This window comes from Acanthochromis polyacanthus, chromosome 10 (genome assembly GCF_021347895.1).
Source record: "Acanthochromis polyacanthus isolate Apoly-LR-REF ecotype Palm Island chromosome 10, KAUST_Apoly_ChrSc, whole genome shotgun sequence".
Classification (NCBI taxonomy): Eukaryota; Metazoa; Chordata; class Actinopteri; family Pomacentridae; genus Acanthochromis; species Acanthochromis polyacanthus.
This window is the reverse complement of record NC_067122.1, coordinates 28,361,356-28,387,329: the sequence shown is the minus strand read 5'-3', so window position 1 is coordinate 28,387,329 and position 25,974 is coordinate 28,361,356. Positions and strand designations below refer to the sequence as shown.

General features: G+C 39.7%; 1 protein-coding gene across 1 annotated transcript; it reads right to left on the bottom strand.

Moving 5' to 3' along the window:
* Positions 1 to 15: 15 nt before the first annotated feature.
* Positions 16 to 21,027, bottom strand: mtmr7a (myotubularin related protein 7a). Its single transcript, XM_022212935.2, has 14 exons — positions 20,836 to 21,027; positions 20,422 to 20,544; positions 19,661 to 19,823; positions 18,359 to 18,516; positions 18,145 to 18,273; positions 14,154 to 14,288; positions 12,613 to 12,745; positions 11,225 to 11,334; positions 7,435 to 7,560; positions 7,035 to 7,084; positions 6,762 to 6,962; positions 6,367 to 6,501; positions 2,033 to 2,159; positions 16 to 1,910 (listed from the first exon to the last, which is right to left on the bottom strand). The coding sequence occupies exons 1-14, from the start codon at positions 20,857 to 20,859 to the stop codon at positions 1,578 to 1,580; spliced, it is 1,947 nt and encodes a 648-aa protein (XP_022068627.1). The 5' UTR covers positions 20,860 to 21,027; the 3' UTR covers positions 16 to 1,577.
* Between the last annotated feature and the right edge of the window lie 4,947 nt (positions 21,028 to 25,974).

The window sequence follows — 25,974 nt, the reverse complement described above, 5'->3', positions numbered from 1 at the left end:
ATCATCAGAACAGTGTGGCAGACAATAACATATTTATTTTTTCACAAGAAAACACAGTTTACATAACTTTGCATTTTGATCAGTTTAACAATTTTGGCTCTTATTCCAGCTAAACAAATGGACCTGGCATTATAAAGGTCAGAATTCAGTATGACCAACATTTTTAAACCCTTTGACACAAATAAAAACAAGCATTTCAAGCGAGATTACAGAAGACAAAAAAAAAAATAGGTCATAGTACAAAAATATCATATCACGCTTTGCTCGATAATCTTTGCATTGTTCGTTTGCAGGAGTGCACCTCCAGTGATGTGTACTACACTATTAAAGTTGGCCGCTTTAATGCTACCTGTAGAGGAGAGTCAGTTGGAAATCTGCTGCCTTAAGCATCACTTTATCTGTGTGCTGACACGCTTCAGTCTGCTGGTTCAGTAGTCCCACCATTTACACTCCTTATACCGGCTGACAGTTAATTCCCTTTGGTAAGATTTTGGTTTCTGGAGGTGAAATATTGCATATTGTTTCCAGTTAAATTTCAACACTTGTTTCTCACTCCTTTCAGTTACATTCCATGATATCTTGTTGAAATACAATAAGTTGAAATATCCACATGTTAACCACAAGGTGTCAAATATTGTAGTGTAATGACTCCAAAGCCCAGCTGAGGTCGCTGTTTTGTGCTGAGTGAGTCTAGTTCAGTCATAAATGTGTCTTTTAGTGTTGAAACGTTGCTACATTGGCATTTGAGCTGAATTCTGGGTAAAACCGTTTCATTGCTGCTCTTTTAGGCTGAAATCTTGAATCCAGGGCTACCATAATGAACGCCAACTACCACATGTGTAAACTGCCTGTACTCTGCACATGTCATGTCTTTAATGATGACTTTTCTCCTCCAATATTTAATCTACTAGTTGTTTTATATTGTGCATTTGTTTAACGTATTTGGTTCTGCTCTTATTACCACCATTTATTAATTAACTTTGCACTTTTCAGGATTAATGCACCTACAAGGAAGAATATAAAAACTCAGATGCCAAAGTGCTACAAACCAGATGTTTTCTAGAGCTAACAAATGCTACTAGTTGGGATTACACCTGCTGTAATAGTGTTTATAGCTACACTTTGACTGCTTTGTCTTTAAGGAGTTACATTGTAAAGCCAGACATCTAATAAATAAACTGTGGAAGACCATAACTCAAAGCAGGCACACCCCTAAATGGCTTATCATTAGATCTGCGTTAAATTGTTCAAAATTGTTCTTCCTTTGCTCTTTATTCTGATAAACTAGTTTCTGTTGGGCCTCAAAAGAGAATTTTGGTTAAAAAGTTCAAATCTCTTGAGTATCTTAACTTTGTCTCACCGTAAAATGTAAGCAGCTACAGTAAACTACCATAAATTAGAATGTATGTGGCAACAAATAGAGAGTCCACCACACCACATGCAAAGAAAAGTGCAAGAGTGTAACCAAATACGACTTTCACAGAAATGATTCAACAGTCAGGTTACCCGATTAGTGTAAAGGTAGTGCTTGTTCAGTGTCGCTCAGTGCTGCACATTCCTCCGAATGCTACGATCGTTCATGCAGCAGAGTAGGCCGCCTCGTCCGAGTCCGGGTCCCTGGTGCTGTCCTCGCTGAGGGGCGACCGGCAGCTCAGGTCTGCGATCCCAGACTCCTGGTCGCTGCCGTTGGAGAAGCTGGGCTCGGACGTTTGGCTCGAGTCCTGTGGCTGGAGGATCAGGCTGTCATCCGCTGCTTTTGGGCTGTTGGTGATGAAACCGTCGGTGTAGTCCTGAGGAGTGTTGGCCAGACCGAGGTCATTACCCAGAGCCCTCACTGTCGGACTCTTATCACAGGGGGCTGCTTTCCACGTGACACTCCAGCCCTGCTCCTGCTCCAGCTGGGTAATTTTCTGTTTATGATTGAAGACATGAGCATTATAGTCATCTTCTACAGCCACAAATAACTAACTGTGTGGTAGATTTTCTGTTTTTGTCTCCTGACCTGCAGCGTGTCTCGATAGCTCAGTCGTACCTGTTTGTGTGAAGCCAGCTGCTCCTCCAGCTGCTGCGTCTCCTCTTGGATGGCTCTCAGGTAATCCTCCACAGACTGTCGAGGATGCATCCCACGGTCGAAGCGATTGTACAGCCCTCTCCAAAATCTACAGAGATAGAAAAATGAATCAGTGAAATAAAACTTCACATATTCCCCATACAGTCCCTACACTGCAAAAACTAGAAATCTTATCAAGTCTATTTGTCTTATTTTTAGTCAAAATGTCTCATCCCACTTGATTTAAGATAAATTCACTTAACAAGTGAATGTATTGTAAGACAATACATCTTAAATATTTTGTTAAATCAAACAATCTTGAAATTATCTTGTTTTAACCCTCGTGTAATCCTGAAAATGTGGAAAAAAAAATTTCACAGTGAAACTTCTGATGTCCACATTTTCAACATTTTTGGGAAATTTCTGAACATTTCTTTGGTAGAAAAAAAGAAAGATTAAAAAAAATGTTTCTTTAAGAACATTCAGGAAAGTACGGAAGAGTATTAGGGCCACCCGTGAGAAAAAAAATGAGAGGGGGTAGAATTTTTTTTTTCAGCATGAATTTTGAGAAAAAAGTCGAAATGTCGAGAATAAAGTCAAAATATAATGTCGAGAATAAAGTTGAAATATAATGTCGAGAATAAAGTTGAAATGTCGAGAATAAAGTTGAAATGTTGAGAATAAAGTGGAAATATAATGTCGAGAATAAAGTTGAAATAGGATGTTGAGAATAAAGTGGAAATATAATGTCGAGAATAAAGTTGAAATAGGATGTCGAGAATAAAGTCGAAATGTCGAGAAAAAAATCAACATACAATGTCGAGAATAAAGTCGAAATATAATGTTGAGAATAAAGTTGAATTAGGATGTCGAGAATAAAGTCAACCTTTTGGAGGTCTGCAGCCAACTGCTCTCGCCTTTTGAGACTAACAACCAGCGCACTGCTTCTACAAAATGCCGTTCAGTCAGTTAGATGAACTAGTGAAATTATACTTCAGACTCGGCTTTAGTAATAAAGAAATACTTTCTCTTTTAGCCCACAGACATACTGTAGTGATAAGTGTTAGAACTTTGAAGAAATTGATGTGATGAAGTAATTGGCTATCACTTTGGGGTCATTGTTTGTTCTGTATGCCTCCATCCATACGACATAGCGACTAAAACCGTCAATACAGCCATTAATGGCAATTCCATATGGCTTCAATTTATCATACGAGTCCATGTTCCACAGCACGTTGGGGCCTTTGTTGCAACAGTGCCTGTGTCTCTCATAGCTCAGTGCATTGAGCTGTTACTTCTGGTGCGGGTGGTGCGGGTTTGAAACCCAGTTGTAACATTTTGTGAATTTCTCTTTGGAGATTAATAAAGTATCTATCTATCTATCTATCTATCTATCAAACGGCACGCCCGCCTGAGCTCCACACCTTCAGGATCAAAGAACTTGATTAGCTGTCTTATTGTATCTTGTGATACAACATATCCCCTCTGAACTGCGCGCAGATGCAGCCATCGGTAGCCTTGCATTTGTCCATTACCCGCTATTTCAGCTTGCACGAATGAGGCCACCTCTTCCAACCGTGTGTGGTTTATCCTTCGGAACAGTCGCAGTTTTCGGAAAAGTCTCTTCAAAGTTCTAACACTTCTATCACCACAGTATGTCTGTGGGCTAAAAGAGAAAGTATTTCTTTATCACTAAAGCCGAGTCTGAAGTATAATTTCACTAGTTCATCTAACTGACTGAACGGCATTTTGTAGAAGCAGTGCGCTGGTTGTTAGTCTCAAAAGGCGAGAGCAGCTGGCTGCAGACCTCCAAAAGGTTGACTTTATTCTCGACATCCTAATTCAACTTTATTCTCGACATTGTATGTTGATTTTTTTCTCGACATTTCGACTTTATTCTCGACATCCTATTTCAACTTTATTCTCGACATTATATTTCCACTTTATTCTCGACATTTCAACTTTATTCTCGACATTTCAACTTTATTCTCGACATTATATTTCAACTTTATTCTCGACATTATATTTTGACTTTATTCTCGACATTTCGACTTTTTTCTCAAAATTCATGCTGAAAAAAAAAAATTCTACCCCCTCTCATTTTTTTTCTCACGGGTGGCCCTAATACTCTTCCGTAGGAAAGAAATCAACCAAAATCCAGCGAAATTGTGTTGCGAAATTCGCTGGATTTTGGTTGTTTTTTTAAAAGAATTTTCTTAAACAAAATATTAGAAGTTTTATTGATATATATGAAATCACTTTAGATATTTTTAGGATTTTTTGGAAGATTTGTATTCATTTTTTGAAAATATTTACAATTTTGATATTTTTTTATTTTTCAAATTTTTATTTCTCGCCAAATTTGGGGATTTTTTTTTTTAAAAGAAAAACTTTTAAGGGAAAATTTTAAGGAATTTTCATCCTGAAGATTATGCAGTTTTTTTTTTTAAATTTGGAGAATATTTTGCTGAATTTGTTTTTTTTTTAGACAAGGAAATACTATTTTTTGGTGCTGTAAATGAGGACAACAGGAGGGTTAAGACACCTAAGCTTGACAATCCTGGTGAAATAGAGCTTAAAATAAGTTTTCCAGCTAATTTTAAGATCTCGATATTCTAAATATCATATCTTATTTCAAGAAATCTTACCAAGTCATTTTCCACTTGTTCTATTGGCAGATATTTTCACTTATTTCAAAGTAAAAATTCCTTCAAATAAGTTTTTTTCCCTTGTTTTGAGAGGGGCATTTTTTCCAGTGTACAACTGACCTCAGAGCTGCGTTTTTAACACGTTTAAGTGAAAATGAAAATATTAGTGATTGACCAAGGACCAAAATATACTGGATAAGTACTCTCAAAGTTCTCTGAGGTCTACAGGGACTAGTCTGTCAGTGAAGTCCAGCTTAAACCAGAAAAAGGAAAAGGACAATGGCATTATGTGTCTCGCTGTCCAGGGTCTGTTTTTACTAATGTGCAGTTAGATTACAGTTGAGGACATTTTCAGCCATGTTGCCAAACAGATGGTTTTGTGCTGCAGTGTTTCAGATGAGACAACAAGAATAATACATAGAAATGTTCATGCAACGTTGAAAACTAAATGTATTTTCATGAATTAATACAAGATTTGCAATGTCTATAAATACATCTTATATAACTATCAAATCAAATCAAGTGCCTTTGTTGTCATAGGACGTATGTACAATGAAGGTTTGAGTGCATCTCCTTCGTGGGATAAAACGATGACAACAGATAAAGATAAAATATATGAATTTAGAAAAATATACTATGCAAAATATAACTAATTAAATTTACGATAAAAAAGTAGCTTCTTTGAGGTTTTAGTAATTACGCTACAAAATGCGAGTACAGCTCCTGTTGGAAAACGTTTTACCCCAACTGTAGTTGTTTTTTTTCCACTCTTTTCAGGTAAACTTGTCTGTACTTTTAATCACTTAATCATGTTTAGTTTTTGCTATTTAAATGTCTACTTATCTGTTAAATGCCTTTATTTTTCACATCTCCTGTCTTTTTTAGCTGTTTTAGTCATCCATCCATCCATTATTTATACACCGCTTTATCCTCATTAGGGTCGCTTGGGGCTGGAGTCTATCTCAGCTGACTTAAAGTGAAGGCAGAGGACACCTGGACAGGTCACCAGTCTATCGCAGGGCTACATATACAGACAAACAATCACACTCACATTCACACCTACGGACAATTTAGAGTCTCCAGTTAACCTCAACATATTTTTGGACTGTGGGAGGAAGCCGGAGTACCTTTAGAAAAACCCACGCATGCACAGGAAGAACATGCAAACTCCATGTAGAAAGAATCCAGGAAGGCCGGGACGTGATTCTGGGATCTTCTACAGGCCATGTTTTAGTCAGTCACTTTTAATTATCCTATAAATCTGTCTGCATGTATCCAACTTGCGTGTACTGTTTATGATTAATTGTATTTTTTAATCAGCCTGTAAAGGACTATGAATAACCTCTGTGTATGATCGTGCTTGATAGGCAAACTCATGTTATGCTGTGTGTCACTCCTAAATTACATTTAAATCACTTTAAATCACTGTGCCTTGAAATGTGTAAATATTGTATATTGAATTGTAATTTAGTATTTCTATAGATTAGAAATTCAGAAGTGTTTTTAATTGTATTGTACAGCAAGTTTTTCAGAGTATATACTAACCTTTAATGTTAATGTCACTAATATGCCTGTCCTGTCTTTTTGTCATTTATGTTGTTGTATGTAAGCTGCTGAACACTTGAATTTCCCTCAAGTATCTGTCTATCTCTGTTTGTAATAACCTACTTGAAGCTGTAGGGGGCAGTAGATGGTCGGAGGAGGCCTTGTGTCTGGCTGTGGTCCGGTCTGTACAAAGGGTTGATGTAGTCTGCACGGTTGCTCCACAGATAACTCCACAAAGAGTGAGTCCTCTCACGCACCCTGCACGGATGTCAAATGGAAGTTAATCTAATAAAAACCAGGGTCAAAGAAAAAGACAGTGTTTTGTTTGTTTTGGACAGAGAAATAAATCAATGAGTGTTTTTTGTTTCAGGACTGAGTTGTCTGCATTTGCACAGGGTCACTGTTGTAATATACGGCTAGCGGCCACTCCTCGTTAGCAGTCGGTCGTCTCTCAGACCAGATGTCTGTGTGAAGGAAAAGCAAAAGAAAGTGCTGGTGGCCGCAGGTTTAAATCTCACCCCAGCTCTATCCTCTCCCGCTGGTTGTTGCCAATGAAGTTGCCATACTGGCAGGAGTAGATGTGGCTGTGAATGGCGATGAGGAGCCTCTCGCTGAACTCAAAGGCACAAGGAAACTGTTCCATCAGCTGCCACACACACTCCAGGAATTGATCGATAACGGGCGACACCTCTTTAGGGTCTCCGTCCAAGTGGTTGCATCTGCGGATACAAAATCATTAAACACTGCATGCATGTCAGAGGGGGAAAGAAAGTAATGTTTCTGAGGTAAACCTGTGAGAGAACTTGTGTCCAAATGAAATCCAGTCTTTCTCAATGAGACTCTAAATAGAGGACAAAAAGAAGAATGATTTGTAGTCATGATTAAAGGTTCAGAAGTAGTACACAATCAATCCCTGCAAAATGACTGAACCTCTTCACCCTCTGTGTGGGGTCACTCTCCTCTGACTTCAGGGGCAATTCCACAAAAACAGGCTGCTCTATTTTATTGGTTTTTCTTGGTGTATCTAAAGTTATCCTGTCCAAATCTGTGTGATCAGAGAAACAAACAGCAGGAGCCCAGGATGGACAACTATCAACCACCACATAACTGGATACACTACCAGTAGAGGGTTGTGTTCTATTTCTGAGATGTAATCCTGTTAAATTAAAAAGCAAATGCTCCTGTAGTTACCATGATTCCTCGGAGGGTCCTGTAGTAGGGATCCAGCAGCACACTGGCCACTGAACACACCTGAGCAGTCCGGTCCCAACCGTCCGAACAGTGAACCAGGACGCTGACGCCCTCCTCTGCAACAGCCTGCAGACACAACAAAACACAAAACATCATTTTGAAGGTACGGTGAATTTCACTTTTGTACCATTTGTGTCACTGCGCTGGACACAGGCCTGATGTATGTGCTGCTGAAGTTTAGGAAAATAGATTAATTCTATATTTTTAATGTGATTATATTACAAGCTGAAGGATATTGTTATGCCAGCGCTGATACGAATGTCTGTTGTTAACTTTGAGAATGCTTTTGACATACTGGTAGAGTATTTCTTTTTATACTCTTTCAAGGTCTTTATAGGCTACAGAGGGTTCTTGGTTTATGACGTCCTCAACCTACGGCGTTTTGTTGTTACGTCTGAACTGGTTATGTGGAACTAGCTGATGAGCGGAGCGGACGACTATGTCGTCATGCGGCACTATAAGACAGCTTTGTTTACATTTTGCGGTTGTACGGCACCTTGGATTGTGCTACATTCATTAACTTTTTCATTATGACTCCCAAGCATAAATCAGGCTCTTCTAATGGCAATGCTTCAAAGAAAAGGAAATTCCATCTTATGGAAGTGAAATTAGATAAAATAAAATGCTAGGAACACAGATGAACGTCCGTCAAGTTGTAAAAACAGTGCGACATATTGTAGCGAACCTCTGTGATGAATGAGTGAATTTTTTCTGGTTCTCTGGTCGTTTATTGAACCTTCACAGGCTACTATGATTAGCAGCTCCAGAATTAGCCGCCGTTCCCAGCTCTCTCTCAGACACACTACTCCTTACCCTGAGCCAATCAGAGGTGATCTAACTAAACATGGCACATTCACTGACATGAGGTAAATCTGGAACTGAACAATAAACATTGAAACCTCAACATCAACAACAATATCAGTTCGTTACAATATCCTGTTATCTTCTTAGAAAATGATTCATACATACATGAAAGTCGTTGGTATTCACAACTGTTCCGAAGAACTGATCAACATAATGGCTTATTTTACATTTTACTGGAGTTCTGACTTACGGCGATAATCGACTTTAAGCACACCCTAGGAACTGAACTCTGACATAAGATGAAGACCTCTTGTTTTTGTTATACACCACATTTTCTCAGAAGAAACTTATAATATGGTGCTAAATTGCTGTTTTGCACTACTTTATCATGGCAATACATGTTCTTATTCTAATTCAGTAAAAATGCAGTTAAATTGCTTTGAAAAATACAAGCGCTGTTGACATGTTTGTATTTTCTACATTTGCTTCACTAACTTGTCAATCAGTGCTGATTGGCTGTTACTTTGAAATTTAACCAATCAGAAAGTGTTGTGGGCGGGACGTTGTTTGAGACTCCAGAATATTTTATTGTGAATCTGTAAAAAACAAATTACATCAATAATCAGTGAAATGCTGAATATCAGACCTGATGATTGGAAAAGTCGACATTCAGTCGACCCCTGGATTATATCCAATTGTGTTTCTGCATAAATGTCTTAATTAAAAACTCTCTGGTAAATAACACCTTTAAGAAGAAAATGTATTTTGCCCGGGCTGCACAGTGGATTAGTGGTTAGCACTTTCACCTTGCAGCGAGAAGATACCGGTTCAAATCCCAGCCTGGGCCTGGGATCTTTCTGCATGGAGTTTGCATGTTCTCCCTGTGCATGTGTGGGTTTTCTCCGGGCACTCCGGTTTCCTCCCACAGTCCAAAAATATGCTGAGGTTAATTGATAACTCTAAATTGCCCGTAGGTGTGAATGTGAGTGTGATTGTCTGTCTGTATATGTAGCCCTGCCACAGACTGGTGACCTGTCCAGGGTGTCCCCTGCCTTCACCCGAGTCAGCTGGGATAGACTCCAGCACCCCCCGCGACCCTAGTGAGGATAAAGCGGTGTATAGAGAATGGATGGATGGATGGATTTCGCCCCCTGGTTGCCACATGTCCTGTGCTCATAGCCTTAGCTGTCCTACCTCAAATATTATATTTTGGAACCAGAGAGCAAGGATTGCAATGAGTTTTAAAAGGTCCAACATGCAAGATTTTGAAAATTAAATAGGGAGAAAACAAACATCTGCTGTGTAGTGGAGTTACAGTATCCTTTGCAGAGAATATAGTCAAACTGTGTCTCCACTGATGTGTGTGTGTGTGTTGTAATCTAAGCTTCTCTGTTCTACACACGTGGACAAAATTGTTGGTACCCCTCAGTTAAAGAAGAAAAAACCCACAATTCTCACTGAAATCACTTGAAACTCACAAAAGTAACAATAAATAAAAATTTATTGAAAATTAAATAATCAAAATCAGCCATCACTTTTGAATTGTTGATTAACATAATTATTAAAAAAAACAAACTAAACGGTGTTTAGCCAGTGCTCAAAAAACATACTTCTTTTGTCTTTAAGGACTATTTTTTTGGGTATCTGCCTTTATTTTATTCAGGACCGAGTTGAGAAGAGACAGGAAACAGTGAGAGGACAGAGGGGAACCGACAAGCAGTAAAACATGATATGGGTTAGAGCTAATCCAAACCACAGTGGTGGAATTCTAAATTCAATTCATTGGCCGCCTGCTCAACCAGGATCTGGACGCAGGACACCCACAAGATAATTAAAGTATTCGATATTATACTCATATATTAAAGTAATTTTCCTCATTCCCTCAGTGTGAGAGTTTCTATTGCTATTTTGAGGCTCCTTCTATGTTTGTGTCTGTTCCACTCTGGTGTTTGTGTGTCTTTTTCCACAAACTAGCCCAGTTTGGTCCAACCACAGGCAGACTTGTCAGCTTCGGTCCAATGGATTGTGGAAACAGACACATATGAAATGGAACAGACTTCAGTGACGAAAAAGACAGATTTGTGAAGAGAAAATAACATCACTAAAGTTGATGACATTCAGTGTATTCAGTGGTTGTAGGCCAGCTAGGGCGGCTATTCATGTGCTGTTGTGTCCTTGACATAACAATGTCAGCCTTGACTGACCCTCCATGCCTCCAATGCTGCTCTCACACTGGTGTGTGAATGTTGGTGGTGGTTGGAGGGGCCGAAGGCGCAGATTGGCAGCCACGCTTCCGTCAGTCTGCCCCAGGGCAGCTGTGGCTACAAATGTAGCTTACTACCACCAGAGTGAGAATGTGTGAGTGAATGAATAATGGATCCATTGGGAAGCACTTTGACTGACTAGAAAAGCGCTATATCAATCTAATCCATTGTTATTATTATTTTTGTTCGGCTTTTGTGTCCACAGTGTTTCTGGTTGTAAATATCAGTCAGGAAAGTGGGGAAGTGTGGCCTCTTTAATGACAGCGCTCTAACAACATCCAGTGGTTTTAAACATTTGCACACCAAACCTTTATTTACATGAAACAACAGATAAGTAGCAGATTTATTCCCTTAAGTTCATAACCTCTGACAGTGTTGATTCATTTGTATGGCCATTTTAGATGATGCAGTTGGTGCTGTTGAAGTGTACTGAGCTCTTCTTACAGGTATTTCTAATATTTTACCCACCCTTTTTATATCTACGGGCCTGAAGACTTCAACGTTTATTGCAGGACTACTGTGTGAGATGTTGTCCCGACACAGACAGACAATATCTGTACCACATCTACAAACACACAGGATACAACACAAAGTTACACACACCTAAGCTAATATTGAGTGCACTGCTGAGGCAGACAGTGGGGATTAGCCTCCAGACTGACCTTGGCGATGAAGATGCCTGCATCCAACACAGCTTTGATGTGCTTCAGCCATCCTGAGCTCTCCAGACCCTCCAGGAAGTCGGACATGGAGGGGGAACGCAGCTCGCACACTGTAAGCACAACACAGCTGTCTGACTGGCAGGAAGCATGGAGCATACCTGATTGCTGCACTTTATTAAACCTCACTCTCACAATACTAAGCATCTCTGACAAATATATACGTCTTTCTGCGTGGTGTGACAAAATATGGGCCAGATTTCATTCATTTAGGCTTCAGTCCAGCAGCAGCTCATGGATGGATGAGGTCTGTCTGCTGGTCACCAGGTTAAGAACTTCAGGGTGGACTGAAATATCTCAACAGCGAATCAAGAGGTTCAAAAGACATTCACAGCCCCTCGATGATGAATCCTACTGACTTTCCATCATACATCCATTTCTGTAACATTACTGTACTGTTTATGTTGCGAAAATGACTCTAGAATTTATTTTTCCAATACAGAGTTCAACATAAATATTTGCGAGTTCACTCAGGAGCACAGTGACATGAACTCATTTCTGCACGGTTGACATTACATCTCCTGACCGTAATTTATCACATTAACACTCATAATTCACTTTTAGGAAGCAGAAAACATCTGCTCACTCATTAAGGCACCCATGAAGTGTGTTTTTTGTGCCAGCATCATATCAACCTGCTGACCTGTAAGAAGTCTCTGATAGCAGAGCAGCAGGTGAACGGGTTCATTCTGCCTTTGCTTTTACAACACTTAGGAAATGTTTGAGTTCATGCTGCCAGGCAGGAGGTCTTCTAAGTCTTATTCAAGTCTGCAATTCGGTGAAGAATGATGGGCACACTGAGGAGCAGGCGCTGTCTCCGGCTTTTAAAGACTTCCCTTGTGCTGCCAGGGGGCAAAGAGTTATCACAACTAAGAACAGCTCTAACTTTTCAGACTTGAAATCACATCATTCTCACGCCCTCTGCCTCTCTTTGGGGGATAATGTCCGGGATTGTCCACTCCGGGAAACCAAAATAGCTCGGAAATAAAATCCAGATGGATTCAAAGTCTTCCTAGGAGCACCCCTGTACAATACCCAGAAATTCTCCTGTGGGCTCATTGAGGCCTGATTACAGCACAGTTCAGTTTGCTTGACTGCATATGAAAAACCACAGGGGGAGCACGAGCTCCCGCTCTGTTTCAGCAACGTGAGGAAGCAGCTGCTTCAAACAGACTGGTGACTGAAAATGTCGGTTTCTGCTTCACAAACCCTGATGTGGTTAAAACCTTTCTGACAGTGATGGATGCTTTGCTGTGGCCTCCAAACTGTATTTACAGGAAATAAATCTTAATTCAGTGTCAGAAAGCATCTCCACAGGACATGATAATTACCTTCTAGCATTTTTTGCTGGCTGTTCCTCATAACGTGGATGTTTTCGATGCCGAGGAACTGGAATTTTATGTTGGAGTAGTTGTCTTCATTTTCGTAGCCTTTTCCTGCAGCCCGGTTTGCGATCGCATTCAGCTGGAAAGACAGATAATGTCAGTTCAATTCAATTCTGTTTATGTCTGATCAGTTTAACAGCCACACAGAAAGCTGGAGGATCCTGGTACATACTAGACAACTGTAAAGGTACAACTAGAGTCAGAGCGGAGGGATATGGGTCATTCCAGAATTGAAGGACATTTTTAATGATAATACATTTTATTTTTAATGCACTTTTTATTTAGGCAAAATCTCAAAGTGCTACATTTAAGATATAAAATGGATAAAAACAAAACAATCATGTAATAAAAACAGAGCAATCAGATAAAACAACAATAAAAATTACAAACATTCAGGGGCACGTCAAATTTAGTTTTTCACATCCCACCCATCAAATTTCAAATAATCCATGTGCAAAATACTAAAATATCCAGTTGCTGTGTAAATGTTCTTGTCTTGAGACCAAATCTAAAAAAGCCAGGAGACAAAAATGTTTGAAAATATTTTTAAAAATACCAAATAAGTCTGGAGTTCCCCCCTGAATATCTCCTTTTTTGGTAATATTTTTTCATTGTCTTCTCTTGTAATTGTGGGAACATATTTTAAAATGTAAATAATATTTTAAATAATAATTATTATGCATGTAACGTGTCCCACAACAACACTGTTAGCAAAACCTTTATAGATGGAAGAAGAAGAAAACAGTGAATCACATAAACAGCTGGAATTAACGTCATCAGCTTTCCTAAAGAATGGGTAGAGCAAAGCTTTGTCCTCTATTCTATTTTTCATAACAATGTCAGCCTTGATTGAATGTCTCACTCTACCTCATATTATCAGGAAAAGACTAGTTTTTTTTTTACAATTTCCTTTACTTTTTTCCATCAGTCAGTTTGTCCTCTTAGGCAGCAGTAACAGCTAGCTAAATATCTAGCTTCTACTGCTGAGAAAAAGCTAACATTAGCATGGATTAGCATCCCTGTTACTGTGATTAGAGTAAGGCTACAAACAACAAATAAAACATGGAATAAAATGGTACCAGTGATGTGCAAGTTGAGTGAATCAAGCCTTTGATAATTTATTATCTATTATTGATGAATATGGAGCAGAAAATGGTAAAAGAGAAGGTCTAATTTCAAAAATTTCGAAGCCCAAATGTCCTCCAATTCTGGAGTGACTCATATATGATTAATGTTAGAAGAAGCAGGGAAATAGAGAGGGGAATTTTGACACTGCTTTAAGAGCAAAATAATATAAAATCATAGTTGTACAGAAATGCCTGTTGATATTGATCATGGAGCAGCTAGAACACAGCCTGGATGTTTTCACAGCCTTTACTGAGAGGACATGCAGCTGGCAAAACGCAACATGGAAAATAAAGCCCACCTGAACATACAGTGTAGTAATGTAAGTCCTATATTTTTTTCCTCAGACACAAAGGGCTCACCTTAGGCCTGGTGTCCACCACATACATGAAGTCGCTGCGGGGATTGGACCTCAAGATGGCCTCCAGCATCTGTTCGTCCTCCAGGCAGCGAGCGCTGAAACCTGACAGCGGCTGGCTGCTGCGGCAGATGGCAGCCTGGGAGGAGGCGAGAGGCATTCAGGCTTCACATTGCATGTCAATATTCACTTTTGCATAACATTTGGAAGAAATAAAAACCCAATATGTGAGAATCAGGGTGAATACAAATTCACAGTGCTTTTTAAAATTCCCCTGAATGTTCAGTTTGAACTAATCAGCCACACAGTTTCTCATATCTCTGTTTAGGAGCCACAAGGGAAAGAGTCAAAGATCACTGTGTGACTCTTTCTTCTGGCACAAGAACCAGAACGAAGCTCTTTGTATGAACTGAGCTCCACAAGCAGGACCTTAACCCTGGGAAGCTGACCTCGCACACATAAAACATTCCCAACTGTCGAATTAAGGATTAATAGGAGCCATTATGAATGTTCACTATTATTCTAGATTCAGATATGTGGCTTTCACAAACATGAATAATTATAGTCAAGTTCTAAGGAGTAGTGCTGAATAATGCTTTAATTAAACGATAAAGTCCTGCTTTACCAGCTGTATAATAGCAGAGGTACAATATTAGAAGAAGCCCTTTACCTACATTATCATAGGTATATCTCAGCTGACTAGATACAGTCGCCTCATATAACAAGTTAATCACGTTTAGAGAGCACATTTATTGAGAGCATTATGCTTGATTTCAGACAGACACTATATTCAAACTAGGTTTAGGTCTTTTGCTTTTAAAATGCTATACCCTCTGCATTTTTTAGTTACGCTGAAGCTGCACGATATGTTGTTTCAGCATCAACATTGTGTTGTGCACATTATGTTGCAGCTGCTTTTGCTGCTTATTACAGAAAAATTAAGTTGCAAGGCTTTCATTTTCCATCACTAATCTACAACAGAAGCTTATCTGGTAAAAAATAATTCAATCAGATTGAATTGATCTTGGATAAACTGAGTTTTTATTCATATTATTATAATTCCTATATTCATATGACTCAGTTTGTTGACATCCAGACTCCACGTGTGCACAGCGAAATGCTTAATGAACAGCAGGGAAACACTAAAAACTAAGCTTTTATTGCACAAAGAAACACCACATCAGCTGTTTGTGATATTTCGGCTACAAAAAGAACGACGTCGACCAAAAACAGGTTCCATGTCTGCAGCTATTGTTGCCTCCACATGAGGTAACCTTTGCTTGTCCATTTAAATCAGCACCACAAAGCTCTGCATGACAAGTGCAAAGTCAGATCTGAATGCAATATAAAGAAAATAAACCAAAAACCACGTTGGATGTCTTTGCCGGTGTTACTAAGGCTCTAAATGGTTTATAGTTTCAGAAAAACTGCTGAACCTGTTTAATTTGAAACACTGCAAGAATCAATTTATAATCTGGACAAGCAGAAAGTACGACCTCTGGATGCTATTTTATTTTTTTTTGCTGCATTTCAACTGTTACTATATGTTCTATATCTATTCCTTTATTCGACACACCCAAAACAGTTTGCAAGAGAACACAAAGACAAAGCCCTGGCCACCAGCAGTTGATTCAACATGGATTACAAATTATAAGCCTTGTTGACTTTTTTGTCTTGCTAGCATTTAAGAAAATCTCTCGTCCTAATTTTCAACACTACTGCTCTTCCTCACTAGTTTTTTCTACAACTAAGCAACCAAACACCTGCTTCAAGTTCATCGGCGAGTTGGTATTCAGATTATTTCTAAAACTGTACTAAAATGTCTGTATGGATGACAAATGTTTTCATTTAAAAAGAAAATGTATCAATGTGGATGTAGCCTTGGAAAGCAGGGATAGACCTCAGACGTCTGTACCATTGGATCACCATGGATTTGCCTCCATCAGTACAATAGGGAGGTAGAACTGAAAAACAGTTACAGGCCCTTCTCAAAAAATTAGCATATTGTGATAAAGTTCAGTATTTTCTGTAATGTACTGATAAACATTAGACTTTCATATATGTTAGATTCATTACACACAACTGAAGTAGTTCAAGCCTTTTATTGTTTTAATGTTGATGATATTGGCCAAAAAGTAAAGAAAAACCAAAAATCCCTATCTCAAAAAATTAGCATATTCAATGCGACCAATAAAAGAAAAGTGTTTTTAATACAAAAAAAGTCAACCTTCAAATAATTATGTTCACTTATTCACTCAATACTTGGTCAGGAATTCTTTTGCAGAAATGACTGCTTCAATGCGGCATGGCATGGAGGCAATCAGCCTGTGGCACTGCTGAGGTGTTATGGAGGCCCAGGATGCTTCGATAGCGGCCTTAAGCTCATCCACAGTGGTGGGTCTGGTGACTCTCAACTTCCTCTTCACAATATCCCACAGATTCTCTATGGGGTTCAGGTCAGGAGAGTTGGCACGCCAATTGAGCATAGCAATACCATGGTCAGTAAACCATTTATCAGTGGTTTTGGCACTGTGAGCAGGTGCCAGGTCGTGCTGAAAAATGAAATCTTCATCTCCATAAAGCTTTTCAGCAGATGCAAGCATGAAGTGCTCCAAAATCTCCTGATAGCCAGCTGCATTGACCCTGCCCTTGATAAAACACAGTGGACCACCACCAGCAGCTGACATGGCACCCCAGACCATCACTGATTGTGGGTACTTGACACTGGACTTCAGGCATTTTGGCATTTCCTTCTCCCCAGTCTTCCTCCAGACTCTGGCACCTTGATTTCCGAATGACATGCAAAATTTGCTTTCATCCGAAAAAAGTACTTTGGACCACTGAGCAACAGTCCAGTGCTGCTTCTCTGTAGCCCAGGTCAGGCGCTTCTGCCGCTGTTTCTGGTTCAAAAGTGGCTCGACCTGGGGAATGCGGCACCTGTAGCCCATTTCCTGCACACGCCTGTGCACAGTGGCTCTGGATGTTTCTACTCCAGACTCAGTCCACTGCTTCCGCAGGTCCCCCAAGGTCTGGAATCGGCCCTTCTCCACAATCTTCCTCAGGGTCCGGTCACCTCTTGTAGTTGTGCAGCGTTTTCTGCCACACTTTTTCCTTCCCACAGACTTCCCACTGAGGTGCCTTGATACAGTACTCTGGGAACAGCCTATTCGCTCAGAAATTTCTTTCTGTGTCTTACCCTCTTGCTTGAGGGTGTCAATGATGGCCTTCTGGACAGCAGTCAGGTCGGCAGTCTTACCCATGATTGCGGTTTTGAGTAATGAACCAGGCTGGGAGTTTTTAAAGGCCTCAGGAATCTTTTGCAGGTGTTTAGAGTTAACTCGTTGATTCAGATGATTAGGTTAATAGCTCGTTTAGAGTACCTTTTCATAATATGCTAATTTTTTGAGAAAGGGATTTTTGGTTTTTCTTTACTTTTTGGCCAATATCATCAATATTAAAACAATAAAAGGCTTGAACTACTTCAGTTGTGTGTAATGAATCTAACATATATGAAAGTCTAATGTTTATCAGTACATTACAGAAAATACTGAACTTTATCACAATATGCTAATTTTTTGAGAAGGACCTGTATATACCCATAATACATCTGCAGTGATATACAGTGATGTTTACTTTTGGGAGTTTGTGAATTCCAAAAACTCAGTTTCTTGCTTGTATTTGTTATGAAACACAAACTTCTGGCTGCTTGAAGAAAAGGGAGGTCAGCACCAACCAACCAACCAGTCTCATGAGTCATTCCTGCTACAAAAACTGGCCAAGTTAAACAAGCACAAGTGACTTTATGTATTATACATAAACTCTTATCTGCATGTTTTTTCTGCAAAATATTTTCCTTTCACTATCTTCAGACCATTCCTGTAGAGAACCAGAGTTAGGGGGATTGGATAAGTTTAGGACACCACTGATGTTTCATGGCCCTTGAATTAATATACACTGATATAGGAAAATATCCAAAAGGTATACAGTCAACTCACATGATTTTCTTTGGAGTAGTACGACAGGGCAGGAAATCTGCCTCTGCTTCTGAACTTGGAGCTTCCCACGATGACTGGAGGTGTGGCAGACTCAGGTACAAACAGGTCAGCAGGGTAAGTGTCGCTTACCTGTAAAAACGGGAACAACTAAACTGTAAGCAGCCACTATGTCCAAATAAGGATAAAACAGTCTGACTGAAGTCAGCTCACTGACCTTATAGTGTCGGTTGACGGGGGAGAGTTTCCACAGAGAGTTCGGGAGTCCCATTCGGCTGTAATCAGTCTTGAGGTCCAAGAAGTCCCATTCCTGTCGTCTCTCCACCTCATCAACGTTTGGTTTGTAGGAGAAGCAGTACAGCTCCTCATAACTCTCTGCAACACACCACACCGGCTTATAAATTAAGCCTGTCGAACAAAACCTCAAACCTCTCTGTCAGTTGGAGGAATCAAGGAGTTGCAAAAGCCAATGTGGAAAGTAACTAAGTACAGGTATTCAAGCCTTTTGTAGGTTATTGTACTTTACTGTCAGTATTTCCATTTTGTGCTACTTCATACTTCCACCTCACTATATTTTAGAGAGGAACAATGACACTGAATTAGTCTGATAGCTTCAGGTACTTTAGAGATGAAAATCTGACATAGTGGATAACTAGAAAAGCATTCAGAGAGCGCAGTACTCTGCCAAGGCTGCTCAGTTGTATCATTTCTGACGACTGAAATCTGTAACAAAAAACAAAAAATTGAGAATCCAGGCTATAAGCTGCATCACTGTCAAAATCTAATCAATTGTTCCTTGTGTCATTTCTGACCTTCCCTGAAAATTTCATCCAAATCAGTTAATCCATTTTTGAGTAATGTTGCTAACAGACAGACAGACAGACAAACTAATGCCGATCATCACATAAGTCTGTCGAGGCTCCACCTCCTTGGCAGAGTGATAAAATGAGTGTTTAAATTACAAAATAATATTACAAATTAAACCAGTGGTTTCCAAACTTTTGGTGTCTTATAAAAAGCACATTTTAGATATGAGATGTGAACAGATTCTTTCTTCTCTAAACTTCCCATGTATCTATTTTAATGAATATTCAAATGAACCAATATCTCAAAAAAGTAAAAATAGGTTTGTTCATGCAAACTTTTCTCTCACATTAATCATGCAAAAAGTGCTCAGATTTACATGCTATCCCTGTATATACAACTGAATATAAAGCAAAATAGCTACTACCTTTTGCTGCTATTACTCATGTTCTTTAACCAAAGTAGGCTTTTGTAAAGGTAGTAAAGGATCTAATTTCTTCCTCCAACACTGGTGAAATGAGAGAAGATGAAAACTAGAGCCTGAATTTTGTGGGTTTTGAGGACATCATGCACCAACATCTGGGAGTAAAACATTTTCCATTTCTGCAGATTGTGGTGAATGGATGTTTAATATTGCACAAAATTCAACAGTGATTCTGATATAGGTGGAAAAAAAGCCACTGACAATCTGTACACCAACGTTGAAGAAACCCACCTGGCTGGGAGAGCCGCTGCAGTGACAGGTGAACATCGTGGCATTCCCGCTCTCGAGGAATGACGAAGTGAAGAATCTGGAAGTTCTTACAGTGGATGATCAGAGGACATCCTGAAGGAGAGGCAGCCTGTTTCTCCACACTGAACACCAAACTGTGAAGCACCTGATGACGTTACAAGAAAGACAGGTTGACCATTTTAGGTAGGTTTACATCGCAATCAATCCTCGGAGCGTCAGTGGACTTCTGTTTTTGGTTCTTGTTTCAGCTCTCATACACGAGGTTTTCTAGGTTTTAGGCGACTGGTGGGGAGTTTCTGGCATTTGTTCTCACCCACGCTTAACTAGCGAAGACTCCAGTGTGTAAACAGTTGTGAAACAGCCTGCAGAGGGCTGACTCAAGGTGTGGTGAAACTGTCTGTGGAGGGATCGCAAGACTGCATTATAAGTACCTGGTAAACGGTGCCATAAGTGCACTCCCATCAAGTTAGAAATGAGCAAGCTTCTTGACAAGGAAGAGAAATGTCTTCTAAGAACCAAAAAGGGAAGTCTAGTTGTCTTTAGCACTTATGACGACCATGACCTGGATGAATTAGTCTACGCAGACGCACACTGTAAACACATCATACAACACAAAGCAACACAAATCTATGCTGGTGATGTTTTGCTCTGTATTGAGCGCATCGTGTTTCTGTGCCTCATCCCAGTGTGGAGGTTGACATCATCCCTCCTGAGCCTTTCCTGTGCAGTGAGCTGATGCTTACCCAAGTTTCATTGCGCACTCCGGCCTCGTTCTCCACAAAGATGCTGTGTGTTGCTGTCAGGTACAGGGTTCCCACTCTGCTCCTCCTGGGGGAGACTCTGTCCAGCAGCCGGACGTTCTCCACCTACAGGAGGAGGAAGAGGAAGAGATCATCCGCAGCTCTGACACAGCTGTACACATGTTCATCTGACACTCAAACACACACACACACACACACACATTGCAAAATCCTCACTGTCGACGTGGCAGCACGCGCCCTTTCAAATCAAGCCTGCACGTTTGCTTCGTTATCTCACTCCAGAGTGTGTAACTGTGTGTGTGTGTGTGTGTGTGTGCACGTCTGTTTTCTGCAGAAGTGTCAGTGCAGGCAGAGTGCGGAAATGCATCTGATCCCTGCAGGCAGATCCTCGGTTACCTTCGGTAGTCGGATGTGCTCCATCAGCAGCTGAGCTTCCTGTGCAGCTACCAGCAGTCCAACATGTGCACGGTGGACGTGTTATAGCGGGCAGCAGGTCAGATTCCGTGTTTCAGGTTGTCGGTCAGCAGCTCGCAGGTAAACCACCATCACACTGCTGAGGCTGCCCTCACCCAGCCCGCACCGCAGGGTCCTAAAGCCCGCCGATTGCCTGCCCGCAGCCTGAATAAAATGTTAGAGGAAATTTCAGGCTGACATGTACTGATCCAAACTCTTTTAACATGTCATATCTGCACATCTAGTGGTTTTGCCTATCAGGTATTTTGATATTTGTGCTGCTTAATGATACACACATACATCTAATATAAAGTCAATGACAGGTTTACAATATGGAAGATGAGGTGTTTGTGTATATCTTGTTTATTCAATCAATCAACTTGTTAAAAACAAAGCATAATATGGCCAAAAATGCAGAAAATGTCAGGTTTATGTGCTCTCACACCTCATTTACACATAATTTTGCTTCATGTACATTAAGCTGTATCGTGCATATTCATCCTCACCAGAAAAGTCACAGTAGAAAGATTTTTTTGTATTATTTTTTACACATAGCCTCTTTTAACTTCAATGCATTTGGTCCACCGATGTTGAGGCTTCGCTGTCTCCTAATGGAAGAAGGTCGCATCTTTAGCGTCTATATCAGGGCAGGGCTCATCCTGGATAGGTCACCAGTCTATCACAGGGCTACACGTAAAGACAAACAATCACATTCACACCTACGGACAGTTTAGAATGAAGAGTGAACCTCAGCATGTTTTTGGACTGTGGGAGGAAGCCAGAGAACTTGGAAAAAACCCACACATGCATAGGGAGAACATGCAAGATCCACTATATAGTATCATATCATATCATATCATATCATATCATATCATATCATATCATATCATATCATATCATATCAGATAAACTTTATCTCCTCAACAGCATGCATGGTCTCATCATTAGTCTGAAAATGGCGACCACACTAGTAGGATTTCAGTTTGGGTGACAGAAATCAGACAGTACAGGTAGGTGAGTAAGGTACATGAGGTGACAGTTTAATCCCACATTTGTCCCTTTCTGCCACCTGTACTGTGTAGAAAAACACATTGTCCAGCAGCAACATCAGTCCAACTGAAAGCTTTCTGTTTTATTCTCCTCTCCTTCTGCGATCAATGTGTTACAGTTTTCTATATCCCCTTCACTGTGGGAAACGACAATCTTCTGGCTGGCAATTCACCACAATGAAAATTTCAAGTTATGTCGAAGATTTGCTCTGCTGAATGTTCTCGCTATGCAAGACTAACACTTCACCACTTGTATCCCATTTCAAAACACCAAAATGCAGATGGCAGAAGTCCACAAACCAACGGGTAGCACCAGTGGATACATCCATCTTTTTTGTACAGTCTGTGTTTATAATTAGGATGTCGTGCAGACCCAATTATTTACTTTGCATGGACAGATCCTGTGCCAATACACTGGTGCCAACAGTTTCATGGAAAAGATCTTTAGTTTGCACAGGTATTGTAAATTAATGTCGTCATTTATGTTGTGTGAACATTTCCTGCAACATTTTTCACAACAGATTCTTTTGCATTCTTTTTCAAAAATGAGCCATTGTTCATTTTATTAATTCCTCCAGTGATTTTCTTGCTATGAAATGTCTCCATTGGCTACACAGATGTTCCAATATCAGTATTAAAATCACCCGGACAGGAGAGACAGAGAGAATATTCACTGTAAATTATTTTGACAAGAAAACAGTTAAGCTGGTCATGAACTGTTCTCTGTTCTTCTCACACCAGTGAATACTGTGGAAGGAATTATTGTGTATACTTCCAATAACACTGAATACACTTCAGTCCCATCAGTATTGTAAATACCAGACTCTACAGGATTATACATGATCTCTCTTTTTTACACACATTACACGTTTGACAGACTATGAAATGAGATTTCAGTTTCATCAGTTTACTTTTAAATGCTTTATCTTTGATTCTCCCAAAGATGCATGAAGAAGCTCTGATCTCTCACTGTTTATTGCCCCCTTTGTATCAAAGGAAGCTTTCGTGTTTCTTCCTCCTTCCAGCTGTGAAAAGTTCCCTTTAAATACAAGCTCCCTGTCATTATTTCACCTATTTGAAAATGTCAAATGAGAACAGGTAGCTGATGTTTTTGTTCATACCGTGATGCTGCTTTGTTTCTTTCACTGATTGCATTTAGTTTAGGGTTGCTTTTTGTTATATCTTTGTTATTATTTTGTACTGCTGTTTTGTATAAAATGACACATATAAAGGGTTTGTCTAGTTTAAACAACAATTTCAGCTTCTGCACAGACATTTTACTGCCATAAATCAGTAAATGAGACAAGAAGAGACTTAGTTTTGAGATGTAACATGCTGTAGTCTGGCCAACATTTAGACTGTTTCCTTCTTAATTTACTCACTACATTAGCAAAACTGGAATCTTTTGTGCAAATTGAAGATATCAGCAGGACAGTAGGTCAGCATACAGTAAAAAGGTGATCGGCTGTATGTAATATTCAGGATACAGTATTGTACTTTCTGGCTCTGAGCACAAAAATATCTCCAGTTTGCTTAAGTGATTGTGGCACTGTTAAACAGAGCGCAAAGCTATTTTGAGAAGCTGCCCAGTACACACACAGATGGGTCCCGTAGGATTTAAAGCTGGATGTATACATAATTTGTCTGCACACCCACGCTGACCCCTCTTAGTTTATCAAACTCCTCAGACATATCCATAGTTTTGGCAACTCATCCCCAGTTTCACAATGTCTTTTTGCGAATTGTGTTGTTTTATCTTCTGTAGTATTTTGAACACCACTGAGCTGAGCAGTCATCTGTTGCAGGACAGTAGCCAGAAACAAAACAATAAAAGTACTTAGTTAAACTTAGCAGAAGTGATTTGTGACTTACTGACCCTGCACGTCCTCTACGGCTGCGTTCATGCATGAGGAACTAAGAAAAGCTCTATTGTCCGATGATCTTTAAAATAAAATAGTTCCGCTGTGATAATGTCACGTAGAGCAGATTCTGCAATGTTCACGTTATGAAGAAAATCCTGGCTTCATGACCAAACTAGTGTTGTTGTTTTTTTTTTTACTGCTGATATCTGTTTTATCACTGCCACATGTGTAGTAGAAATACTTGTTAGTCATTTCTTAGGGTTGTAAACCTGTAAAATCCCCATTAGGATCAGTTTTACTGTAATCCTTATCAGTTTGGAATACATATTTGGAAGTCAAAGCATCCTGAGGGACTTGGAATAAATTCAGGCCACAAGATACTTCAACATGACAGATAATTTTTAGAGGAATTTGTTGGCGAAAGTGCTGAAGCAGATATGTGATAGCATTCAAAATACTCTGTATTTCTCTGAGAATAAATTTATTCCACTCAGCAGTTCCAGTGTGGTTTCTTAAAGCATGAAAAATTCTTTCTTTCTTTCTTTCTTTCAGTACTACTATACGGTACACTGACCCAGATATAGACAGGAAATCACTTTTAGTAGAGCCTGAAGTGATTGTCCTCAAGAGTAGTTTTCACAGATAATCCTTAATCCTCCTACCTAATAAAAAGAGAATTAAGTCAAACTAAACACAGGTAATGTCTCCAGGCTTCAGTCTCTAGACTCGTCTTGAACTGTAATATGAAGAGGCTTTGGGCCATTGTACTGAACTCGTCATCTAATCCCCAGCTAATGCTGGCCTTCTAAACAAATTTATAACCTACATTTAGATTTTCTCTTTACATTTTTCCACTGAGCTACATGAAGATAGAAGTTGAAGTTGGTTCAAGTCTTCATGTTCTGTCAGATCCAAGACATATGAGATACATTTTCTTTTCATATATTAATAGCTCAGATGTAACCAGAAGCACTTGTTACCTATATATTCTCTGTGGCTTTTCCTTCTATTTTCACCCTGCGGCATTGTCCAGGCAGGTAACTCTGTCATGTTCACGTAAACTTGTGATATTTTTTACCAAACTGAGGTCTCAGCGATGCTCATGTTCCAGATCAGGACATCACTCTCACTGTTGTCTGCCTTATCAGTAACTGTTCACTCTAACATTTCCTAGTGACACCAGTGTTAACTGGAGCGCACAGTCCCGGTGTCTACAAGACAAACACCACTCAACTTGTTGACCATATCCACGTTTTTGAAGCTGAGTCACTCAGCCATTGGAGGGCAAATGCATTCAATTGGCTTCACACAATTAGCACATGTCAACAATGAGACACAGCGAACCAGTAGCTCCTGTCCAAGCTTTCCATGGTTACAGCGTGAACTACATGTGAAGAAACTTAGGAGGAACTTAATGCCCATTCCAGTAAGGAAGGAGGGTGTTATGATACCATTATAATGAAGTAAAAAGTGTATATAGGCAAGACGAGAATAGCCTTTCTGCAGCTCAAAAACATCTAGGAAAACAAGCTAAAGTAAGGACTTTCAATTGTAACATAAATCAGTCCTCCTTTATGGTTCTAAGACTTGAACAGTGACAAAAATGTGATCAGTAAAATACAGACCTTCATCAACAACTTCATCAGCAAAGAAAGATCCTGAAGATACACTAGCCAGATAAGATCAAAAACGATGTCTTATGGTTGAAAACACAACAATTACCAGTGGAAGAAGAAACCAGAAGACGAAGACGCTACTGGATTGGACATCTGTTATGAAAACCAGTGACAAATGCCACCAGACAAGCCCTGATGTGGACCTCTCAAGGAAAAAGAAGAAGAGATTGGTCATAGAACACCAGGACATCAAGATTCTTGGGTGCACCTGAACAAAACTTAACCCTCCTATTACCTTCAAATTTACTAAAATCTTTTGTCCTTGGGGTCAGTTTGACTCCAGTAATCTAAGCCTCTATAAAATTTTTGTAATTCAAATTGTTCCGCAACTTGATGTGTCAGGTACTTCATGTCTGTTTGTTGGGGCTGTCACAACTACGTAAATAGCCCTTTCAACAAATCAACCCCCCACCCAGTCCCCTCATACATCCAGAATACCTGGTACGACTATGAAGAAATTTGCAGATCACAATAAAATCTCACTGACTGATTCAA